This window comes from Lycium barbarum, chromosome 10, assembly GCF_019175385.1.
Source record: "Lycium barbarum isolate Lr01 chromosome 10, ASM1917538v2, whole genome shotgun sequence".
Taxonomy (NCBI): Eukaryota; Viridiplantae; Streptophyta; class Magnoliopsida; order Solanales; family Solanaceae; genus Lycium; species Lycium barbarum.
Window position 1 is genome coordinate 118,220,063 of NC_083346.1, and position 10,741 is coordinate 118,230,803.

Genomic DNA, 10,741 nt, shown 5'->3' on the forward strand with positions numbered 1-10,741 from the left:
TACACTTTCTCTAACGTTAAATATGGCGAGCTCAATTGTTTTCAAACCTGCGTTGACTACCAAATTTAAAATGTGGTTTGCACATTAAATATGCACAAATTTTCCATTGTAAAGTAAATAATCCAGCGCCTTAACATGTTCAATCAATCTATCTATAACACCTTCATTATATCGTGCATTATCTAACGTTATAGAAAATATCTTCTTCTCAATTCCCTATTCTTTAAGCGTATTGATCAATTTTGGACCTATAACGGCACCAGTATGGGGAGGAGGAACATGACGAAATATCAAAACTTTCTTTTGCAAAACCCAATCTATATCAACATAATGAGCAGTAACACACATATAACCATTTTGGATGAGTGAACTCCATAAATCAGTTGTCAAGCATATCCTACTTGGAATAAGTGCAAGTTCATTCTTGAGTAATTCTTTTTTATTTTGATACAACTTACTAACGTCGGCTCTTGCAGTATTTCTTGAAAAGGTCTTAACGGTAGGATTCAAAAATTCGTGCAACTCCCTAAACCCTTCATGCTCCACAAAACAAAATGGATAGTTGTGTCTAACTATAGCCTTTCTTACCTTATCAAGATATTTTTCGTGATTTATTGGCACAACTTGAGAGGCTACTTCTTTTAGGTGTTTAGCTCGATGGCGATTTAAATTTGTAGTTCCCGAAGTTGAGTCAGCCATAAAAACATCTCCACAAGTTTTGCATTTTGCCCTTAATCTATTATCTATATTACTATCCTTTGGTAACTTCTCATAACCCTCCCACAATGTAGATTTATTTTTTCGTGGTTTTGATGAACTTGAAAAGCTCTCTTGAGTCACTTCATTACACGCTTCAGTATGATCCATAAGACTGCCTACAAAAATGAAAGAAACTCTTAGCATATATAAAACAAAAAATTGCAGACTTTACAGCAAAGGAACGAAAGCAAGAAGGAGAAACATATTCCAGAGATACATAAATCAAGAACTAATTCAATTCACTTACCCAAGAACCAACTTTGACAATGATTTTCCAGCACCCACAAAAAAATAGCAGCAACCCCAAATGATTCCACAAAAAAAAAAAAAAAAAGAGGCACAAAAATAACACTTGAAAAAAGAAAAAGAAAAATATGAAAATCATATGCCTTTTGTCATCTTTATGTCTCAAATACACTCATGATTTATCATATAAATATGCAAACATATGTATGTTGACACTTCTTTGTTTCTCTAAAAAAAAAATAAAAAAATTGAACCATGGGTATGTTGAATAAAGTGTGGAAGGGGAGAGAGAAAGAGGAAGATAAGAAGTCTGAAATGACTAAATAATTTAGGGGTTTTCAAAAGTTGGACTTGGGCCATATTTCGGCCCAATATTGGGCTGAAATGACAGTCAATTAAAAAATGGGTTCTGATGAATGGGCTAAAAATCAGCCCAGTGCTAATTATCTTGTGCCCAACCCATAAAATTTTGGACTAGTTGGGCGGGCCATCACGTTTTGGGCCAGAATTGACACCCATAGATGAAACCGTTGCCGCCGCAACCAAAATCTAATTGAACGACCAGGAAGCATCAATATCGACATCGAGATCCATCATCACGACTCTCTCTCCGCTGGTGTTGCGGCGGCATAGACTTTGGAGTTGGTTCCGCCATTTTTGATCAACTTTTCTAAAAACATTTGCTTTTTCTTCTTCTTCAACCATAAAGTAGTTATTTTTTCTTTGAGATTGTATATGGAGAGAGAAAGAAATTATGTTTAATGTCAATTAGCAGAGTATGATTCTCACTTATGGCTTTGTGGAAGACAAAGGATTTGAAAAAAAAATGTAAAAAGAAACACGAGCAAGACAAAGGAAAGAAAAAGAAAAAGAAATTTAAAAATTATAATAATAAATCAGAAAAAGGGAAAGAATAAGAAAAAAATTGAAAAAGAAAAGTTTTAATTGAAATTTACACGTGTCAAGCGCGTGTGCTTCACAGTGAGTAGTCCATGGGAGGTTATTAGACAGAAAAAACAGCAGCAATGGTTCTATAGAAACATATGGATCAAAGGCCTTCCTTTCAAGATGGCTTTCTTTTTATGGATAGTATGGCATAGAAAGTTACCTGTTGATGATGTTTTGGCTTTTATGGGGATTAATCTGGCTTCAATATGTAGATGTTGCATGGTTCCACAACAAGAGACTATGATTCATATGTTTTTAACTGGGGAATTTGCAGTAGATATTTGGCAGGTATTTGCAACCGCAGTAGGAGTTAATGGTCCTTTTGTACAGATCAATCAAGCTATCACTAAATGGTGGACAGCAAAGTGCAACTCCAAGCTGAGGCCTCTTTATCAAGCAGCTCCATCCATCATTATGTATCATTTGTGGAAAAGGAGAAATACTATTGTGCATGGGGGGAGGATATCTAGAAACCAAGTATTATATGGCATTAATCAGCACCTGGTCCAACTTGCTAAACAACTTTATCCAGGCTTGACACTGCCAGATAATTGGCCACAACTGGTACATGTTTTAGAAGTTCATCAGCCATATATCACTTGTACAACTGTGCAGTGGTTAGTTCGTCCAACAGGTTGGTTCAAGTGTAACACAGATGGGGCTTATAAGAGCAGTACTGGTCAGAGTTCTTCAGCTTTCTGTATAAGAGATAGTGCAGGGGACTTAATGTTTGCATGGGCAAGTACAAAAGCAGAAACATCCTCTCTTGAGGCTGAGGCAAAGGCAATCTTAGAAGGAGTAATCTATTGTGCTAATAATCAATTTTTTCCCCTTATTGTATAGAGACAGACTCACTTGTCATGAGTAAGGTGTTAGATGGGGAATGGAAAGTGTTATGGAAAGTATGCATGGAGATTAACAAGATTCAGGAATGGAGACAGAAAGGGGAAACTCAAATGGATCATGTGTTCAGAGAAGGCAACAAACTAGAAGATTATTTGACTAACATGGTTGTTCATTTTGTAGGTGTTCTTCAATATCATTCTTAACAGGATCTTGCAGCTGAGGCAAAGCTTATTGTTTTAAGTGACAAAATGCAGATGCCAAGCTTTAGATTCAAGACTTGGAAAACTAGGGAACCAGATTGAGCACAACATCAGACTGCATGATACTTCAGCATCATGCAGCAATTTTGGAATGCAGCATAAGAAGAGTAGCATGAGTCTCATGCCTAATACTTAGTTACTAGGGAAGTTCTATTCAATGTGTGGTATTAACCTTTTGGTTCATCCTATTGGAAGAATCTCCTTAGTAGCATTAGTTATTGGTGTGACACTGATGAATATTCAGTCGGCATTGTCACAGTGTAAGTTTAGCAGCAAAAGCAGAAGTAGAATGACAGCTACAACATAGTTTCAACTTGAAGGATTCTTCATTTGGTTTTTTGATTCCATAAGCACCTGGTGAGAGCTTTGAGGTGACTTGAAATGGAATCAATCCAACGTTGGAGCAGAAGCACCAGCATGCATGTTATTTTTGCTTTTGTTTTCGCAGTTTTTACTGCTAATCATATTGTAGGCACTTTTGGCCAATTTTCTCTGTACAGACTATTTTGATTAATAAATTTCAACCAACATCATGCTGGTTGCTAAAAAAAATTCAATAAATATTTATAAATAATTGACTGTGAACCAAGTTATTAACTTGAGATGTTGTAGAAAATTAAAATTTTCAAAGTCTAAATTCGCCTCTGATTCTTTTGAGTAAATATCAAATAGGTTGCTCGGTAGAAATTGTATGCAGCTAACTTGTATAGAACGCCGCGCTATAACGGTTGGACTTTGGAATGGTTAAATAGAAAGCAACATCTAATAAATATTTTAAATTCAAAATAATTCATATTATATTAAAATAGTCGATAGCGACTCTTGCCATATTGGAGTGTTAAATTTATTAAAGGGAAAATGGTCAAAAATGCCTCTCTACTTTGGGTAAAGGGCTAAAAATATTTTTCATTACAAATTTGGGTCAAAAATACCGCTTCCATCATTAAAGTTTTCAAATATACCTCTGTCTTAACGGAAATTCCCAAATCTCCCAAAATAACATGATTTCATTTTAAAACCCGCTCCATTTAAACCCGACCCAACTACATAAACAATCCATATGCGACCAACTTGTTCCCGAGTCCTACATTTGGAGCCACTAGGCACAGGAGAGGGTAACCCATGTGGGTTTTTTTATTTAGTTGGCTCAGGTTTAAATAGAGCGGGTATAAAAATGAAGTAGGGTTATGTCTGAAATTTTCGTTAAGATAGGGGTATATTTGAAAACTTTAACGACGGGAGAGGTATTTTTTACCCAAATTTATAAGGAGGATATTTTTGAACTTTTCCCAAAGTAGAGGGGCATTTTTTATCCTCTTCCCTAAATTAAAAGTACTTTCTTGTATTTTCTAATAAGCTCCCTTTACAGAGATTTCTTCTTCTCTTTTAATGATAATTTATCGGGAAAAGACATAAATTGACCCTTAAACTTGTCCCAAAAGTCATTTTCGCACTTAAAATATCCTGGTGACCCATTACACACCTAATATATTTAAAAGTGATATTTTTTAACCCCTAGAAGCTGATGTGGCAAAAGCAAAAATTATAATTTAAAAATAGGCAAGTAAAGTCAAAATTAAAATAAAAGATAATTTTTAAATAATTAAAGAAACTAATTCCTCCACCACCACTGCCCCACCCACCCCTTCTCTTCCTGCTTTACGCCACCGCCACCCCACCCTCCTGTCTTCTCCACCTTCACGCTACCCTAGCCCACCCCTAAACCTTTCTTCTTCATTTCACCACCACCACCTTTGCTCCCCCCCCCCCCCACCTCCATTCTCCTCCGCCTTCACGGCTGGCGGAGCTCTTGGCAGTGACGGGGGAGGTCGAGCAGTGGTTCCTCCTTGCCATTCTTTTTTTTTTGTTTCTTTGAAAATGGTTTGATGAGTTTAATATCACACATAATAAAAAAATAATAAAATTGATTTTATAAGTAGATTAGATGCAAATTTGTTGACCGGAAAATGAAGAAGATCGGAAAAAATGGAAGCTCACCGAAAAATATTGAAGCTCATTGGAAACACAGGTGGTTATACAACAAGAAAGGGAGTAGGGATGAAGGAGAAAGGGAGGGTGGGGGAGGAAGGGAAAGGAAAAAAATATAAAATTAAAAAGTAGAGGATTTTTCGACGTGGCATTGATGTGGGGAGAGAGTGTAAACCTTTTGTTACAAGGACTGTACAGAACTAGAGAAAGCACAAGAACTGCAACAATGTCCACAAGTTGATACTTCAAATTGCCCCAATTTTTATTTGTTGGGAGCTATGGAAACAGTAGACCTCTTGTAAATATGGTGATCAAATGAAGGTGGATAAAAGGAAGATGGAATACCAAATAATCTGGAACATTAAAGCTGCAGTGAATCAGAGGTTTCCCAACTGCATTTTAACAAGACACTGGCCGAAGATCTGTGAGAACATTGAAAAACTCCAACCTGCTATGATAATTACCCAAGTTAATTGGCACTTCCCTGCTCAAGGAATGTTGAAGGTGAATGTTGATGCTAGTTATATCAAAAGCAAAAGCAAAGCTGGTATAGGAGGTATTATAAGGGATAGCAATGGTGATTTTTTGTATAGCCTTCTCCAAACCAGTGGACTGCTACAGCAGCATCTACTCTGAAATAAAAGCTATTGAATTTGCAGCTAACTGGTGTAAAGCTAATGACTTCAACAACATTATCATAGAAATGGACTCTAAAATCATCAGTGAGATGCTCATGAAAAAGACCACTCCTAACAAGAGATTGAAAAGCATCGTTCAAAGAGTAACAAGAGGAAACGAAACAGTGGAATTCATCCACTGTTACAGAGAAGCTAATACCATTGCAGATTACTTGGCAAAACTTGGATCAACTAGTGGAAATGAAACCTTGTATACCTCCTTTCAACTACTACCAAAGGAAGTTAAAGGTTTAATTCAACTAGACAAATGGAGGTTCCCCTCAATGAGAAGGAAATATGACAAATGTAATTTCTTTGTTAGCTGAGAGTATATATTTTTGCTAGAGAAGGATAATGTATAGGCTTAATCCTTCCTCTCTTGTTGTAACATAACATGTATATGATTTTGGTTAGAGGTATTGGTCCATATCCCCCTCTAACATGTAATTTTTTTGTGATCAATTGACATGGTAGGGGTCTAGCCTAACCCTCCACACCATTGAGATCATAACCACGGTGATGGCTTAAATTGAAAAAAAAAATATGTACACTCTCCCCTAGTGCAACTATCATATTGTATCAGAGGGTAAAAAAATATCACTTTTAAATATATTAGGAGTGTAATGGGTCGCCACGATAGCTTAAATGTGAAAATAACTTTTTGGGACAAGTTTAATCATCTTGTCTTTGACATTGTCTTCCCATATTCTTATCTGTCCCTCTCCTTGTTTTTTTCCTATTCTATTTTGGGAAAGAAGCAAGTAGTTCCTTAAATTCCAACTTCCAATGATTTGATGATCATCTAGATATAATAAAGATTTCATGTCCAGCAGATGTATTCTGAAAGAGATAGCTATCTTAATTTGTCTCTATTATAAAATGGATTAAAGTTATATTTTTTTTTTGTCAATGACTTTTATTTTGGAATAAGTAATAATAGCTAGGTTACTTACTAGTTTTACTAATTTACTAATTAATGCATATCAAGAATTTTATTTGTAATCACCCGCTGTAATAAATAATTGTGTAATATTATTATCGAGTGCACGTACATAATATTTTTCGATATTAAGGTTAATCTAACTTAATAAATGGACCTAAGTGATTAAATTGTGAAACATTAGCTAGATCCTTAAAAGCAACGAAGAATTTATTTCATTCTTGAAACAATACATAGGGAAAGAATCAAATGAATATAAATACACTTAACATAACAATCATAAAAGAAATAGGCTTTTGACAAATCAATTTATAGAGCCACATACGGTTCTTATGATTCCATTTTGACCAGTTAGGGGACTAATATCTCCCATTCTAATCATGGCAGCAGCAAAATCAGAAGCAAATGCTCGACGGTTGTTGCTATATTCAGTAACAATATTATCGGTGGATCCTCCACTCAAAAGAACTTGATCTGATTGAAGAAGACCCTTTCTTTGTCTCAAGTTCTTGAAATAATTGTTATCCAATTGATTGGGCGTAACCAAATCAAGGGGAGCTAGATTTCCATTTTGGTCTTCTTGAGGACACCGGCGTCTTCTAGTGCTAGCAAACCCAGCATCAATGTCTGTTCCATTGCTGTAAATCCTATCACGGAAAAGGAAGCATTGTGCTTGACCAATTGAATGTGCTCCTAGAATATAAAATACTTGGATTGTCAGAACTTCTTATCTATACAAGTATATGCATGATCAGTAAATTTCTATATGTTCACTAATTTGATCCGTTTTTACCTGATAAAGCAACCATGTCCCTAGTGCTAAGGCCTTTGTTTGCAAAGCCAGAAATAATCCTATCAAGAGGATCAAAAGGACCAGGGAGATCAGTTTCTGCAAGAGTATGATTTGCAGTGGTTGAATCTCTTCTTCCGAGCTTCACTGCCCATGATGGACCTCCAACCTGATTGTTTTTAACTAATGTTGGTTAGTATTCGGCAACACCTTCATTATAGCATAAAGAGTTTATTTCTTTTATAGCGTGAAGAAAAAGTATTTCAAACTACGAACACTTACAAAAGCCGATGCATCCCTAGCGGCAACTGCAAGTATGTCTGCACATGATACAGTTCCTGGACATGTTTTCTCGAGCTCCCTTTTTGCATCTTCTATAATACTGTAGCCTCTAACTGATCCAAGATTTGGCAAAGCAGTCTTCTCACTGACAATCGTAGGGGTCTCATCAAGTAAGATAGAAGCGTCACAACCCTAGAATTAAATTAAGTCAAAATTAATTAGTATAGTGAAACCAATAAACTTAACTGGATTCACGTTAGAAATTTAAAATTTTGCATTGTCTAGCTAACCTGGACAAAACAATCATGGAAATGAAGGCGGATGAGGGATGCAGCCATGCGACGTTCACGTGACATAGCTTGTCTAACACTTTTACGGATCGTGTTAAGAGCATTAGGGCAAGTGCGGTCATAGAATGTGGAGGAAAGTTGTGCATGACATTGCATGCTGGAGAGGAGGAGAAGAGAAAAAATGGCAGCAATGGCTGCAAAAGAGTTGTTTGAAATACTCATTTTGACAATGCAAAGTATGGTGATATGACGGCAAGAAACCAAGAATGTATAGAAACTTATTAGCTTTGTGAATGGAAGATGTGAAGGTGAGAGATAAGGAAATGTGGCATTGAAATATTTATAGGCACTTTAAAACACGTTATTTTTTTAAAGTATTTTTTGGTCACTATTGGTTGCCTATTGCTATCCGCGTTATGCTAGCTTTTGTTTTGCTTTAGTTTGACTTGTTCTAATGGCTACCTATAGTTGAAGGGCTCTCTATCTTCATGAATTACAGTGTTACCCACACATTAAGAGAATAAATTAACTTTCTATATTTCGAAAGCATTCACAAATCATAATAATAATAATATTATTCTCGACTTACCTACCCCAAGGATTGGATTAGGTGAAATGAATCCAATTCCTACAGCTTGCATAGATTTGGGTATTACGTTGAAAGTCAAAGATAAACATGCTATATCATTATTATAGTACTAGAAATTACAATCAAACTTTTATACAAAGAATTAGTGAAGCTAGCTTCGTAGAATATTATGCATGACACCGGTCACTTTATATTTTCATTAAAATTTTTAATCATATCAAACACCCTCAAAGCAATTTCAAATAAAACCCAACGAAATTCAAATTAATATATCTATTCACTTTAATGTTAATTATTATAATTATATTTTTTTTAATATGATTTAAATATCGAGTGTAACTTTTTTTTTTAAACGGCGCAACTCTTCGACATTGATAAAATTAGCAGAAAAGGATCGAGATTGGGAAATTTTCTTGTATATTTCTCTGAATTTAACAGTGAACAGTGTAGTCTTATTTATACATTTGACCTGTGGACTGAAGTGTAATGTTGTAAACTACTCTATGAATGGAAATGTAAAATAAGAAACTATCTAACTAACTAAAAACTTTATAGCTCATAAAAAAATATCTGTCCAAGGGGTCATTTATCCCATGAGAAGGTGTGTATTATAGTTATGGTGTGGCTTACTGTGCTTGGACTAAGAATTGTAAGTGGGAGTCCAATAATGACTTTGGGCCCAATCTGTTATGAATGTGATGACTTTGAGCCCAATCTGTTATCAAATGTGGTCCAGCAGAAGAATGACCCGATAGTCCAACAGAAGATTAATCTCTTCCTTTCTCTTTCTCTTTCAGACCAAGTCCTCTTCTTTTCTCTTTCTCTGTAAAAGCTTTATCTCTTCTTTCCCCTTTCTCTGTGAAAGCTTTGTCGTGTTGGACCGTCATAGTACCATCGGAAACATCCCCCCTCAAGTAGGTATCCGGTGATCGGACACCTAACTTGCCAGTAAAGTGACGGTGAAGAGGTCCGGCCAAAGCCTTGGTGAATAAATCGGCGATCTGAGAAGAGGTGGGGAGTTCAAGGAAATGAGGCCTTGAATCAGTTTTTCATGAACAAAGTGGCAATCAAGTTCGATGTGCTTCGTTCGTTCGTGAAAGACCAGATTTTTAGCTATATGTATGGCGGCCTGGTTGTCACAGTGTAGAGAAACCGGCAACGATGGAGAAACACCCAGATCTTAGAGTAAACGAACGATCCATGAAATCTCTGCCACGAGTCGACGCATGGATCTATACTCGGCTTCGGCAGAAGATAAAGAGACAACCGGTTGTTTCTTGGATTTCCAAGAAACAGGAGATCCGTCTAAACTGAGATAAAAACCATTGACTGAATGCCATGTATAGGCACAAGCTGCCCAATCCGCATCGCAAAAACCCAGTAATTGAAGAGAAGGATCTGAATTCAAAAATATACCAAGTGCGGGGTCACTACGAAGATAACGGAGGGTGTGATATGCTGCTTGTAGATGACTAGATCTTGGAGTTTGCATGTATTGACTCAAGTTCTGGACTGTATAAGATAAATACGGGCGCGAGTAGGTTAAAAATTCAGCTTTCCCAAGAGACGCCTGTACATGGTAGGATCAGGAAGAGAGTCACCGGAATCGGCAGTAAGTTTGACTGTGAGATCAAGAGGAGTAGTAGCATTGTGAGGACCAATTTCTGGATGTTCAGAGATTAGATCACAAGCGAATTTGCGCTGAGTGATAAGGATGCCTTCTGGTAAGTGAAGAAATTCCATTCCTAAAAAATAATTCGCAATCCATAAATCCTTAATCTTGAATTCATTGTCAAGAAAGAATTTTAATTCAGCTATCTCCTTTTGATTGTTCCCTGTTAACAGGATGTCGTCAACATACACTGCAATGATGGAAATGAGGGTGCCAGAAGACTTGAAAAACAAACTATAGTCATTCAATGAGGGAGAATAACCTCTTGTACCCAAAGCAACTGAAAGACGTGCATACCACTGACGGGAGGCCTGCTTAAGTCCATAAAGAGACTTTCGCAAGCGGCAAACATGAGAGGGACTTGGAGGTGTCAAGCCAGGTGGAAATTTCATGAAGACTTCCTCACTGAGATCTCCGTGAAGAAACGCGTTGTTCACATCAAGTTGGAACAAT

The 10,741-nt window shown here is 36.5% G+C and overlaps 3 protein-coding genes across 3 annotated transcripts; 1 reads left to right on the forward strand and 2 right to left on the reverse strand.

Moving 5' to 3' along the window:
* Positions 1–2,073: 2,073 nt before the first annotated feature.
* On the forward strand, positions 2,074–3,101 carry LOC132613382 (uncharacterized). The gene is made up of 2 exons (XM_060327391.1): positions 2,074–2,751; positions 3,006–3,101. The coding sequence occupies exons 1-2, from the start codon at positions 2,074–2,076 to the stop codon at positions 3,099–3,101; spliced, it is 774 nt and encodes a 257-aa protein (XP_060183374.1).
* A 3,768-nt stretch (positions 3,102–6,869) lies between these two features.
* On the reverse strand, positions 6,870–8,323 carry LOC132614591 (lignin-forming anionic peroxidase-like). The gene is made up of 4 exons (XM_060329075.1): positions 8,028–8,323; positions 7,738–7,929; positions 7,459–7,624; positions 6,870–7,358 (listed from the first exon to the last, which is right to left on the reverse strand). The coding sequence occupies exons 1-4, from the start codon at positions 8,247–8,249 to the stop codon at positions 6,970–6,972; spliced, it is 969 nt and encodes a 322-aa protein (XP_060185058.1). The 5' UTR covers positions 8,250–8,323; the 3' UTR covers positions 6,870–6,969.
* Positions 8,324–9,383: 1,060 nt separating this feature from the next.
* LOC132613383 (secreted RxLR effector protein 161-like) lies at positions 9,384–10,108 on the reverse strand. Its single transcript, XM_060327392.1, has 2 exons — positions 9,855–10,108; positions 9,384–9,651 (listed from the first exon to the last, which is right to left on the reverse strand). Exons 1-2 carry the CDS (start codon positions 10,106–10,108, stop codon positions 9,384–9,386), a joined length of 522 nt encoding a protein of 173 aa, XP_060183375.1.
* Between the last annotated feature and the right edge of the window lie 633 nt (positions 10,109–10,741).

Excerpts from the sequence above, each read along its gene's own strand:
- LOC132614591 (XM_060329075.1), bottom strand. The coding sequence starts at position 8,249 with ATGAGTATTTCAAACAACTCTTTTGCAGCCATTGCTGCCATTTTTTCT. Across the intron at positions 7,930-8,027 it reads TCCATGATTGTTTTGTCCAG|GGTTGTGACGCTTCTATCTT; the intron begins GTTAGCTAGACA and ends ATTTAATTCTAG. Across the intron at positions 7,359-7,458 it reads GGACATGGTTGCTTTATCAG|GAGCACATTCAATTGGTCAA; the intron begins GTAAAAACGGAT and ends TTTATATTCTAG.
- LOC132613383 (XM_060327392.1), bottom strand. The coding sequence starts at position 10,108 with ATGCAAACTCCAAGATCTAGTCATCTACAAGCAGCATATCACACCCTC. Across the intron at positions 9,652-9,854 it reads TTATCTTCTGCCGAAGCCGA|GCCTCATTTCCTTGAACTCC; the intron begins GTATAGATCCAT and ends AACTGATTCAAG.
- LOC132613382 (XM_060327391.1), top strand. The coding sequence starts at position 2,074 with ATGGCTTTCTTTTTATGGATAGTATGGCATAGAAAGTTACCTGTTGAT. Across the intron at positions 2,752-3,005 it reads CAAAGGCAATCTTAGAAGGA|GATCTTGCAGCTGAGGCAAA; the intron begins GTAATCTATTGT and ends CATTCTTAACAG.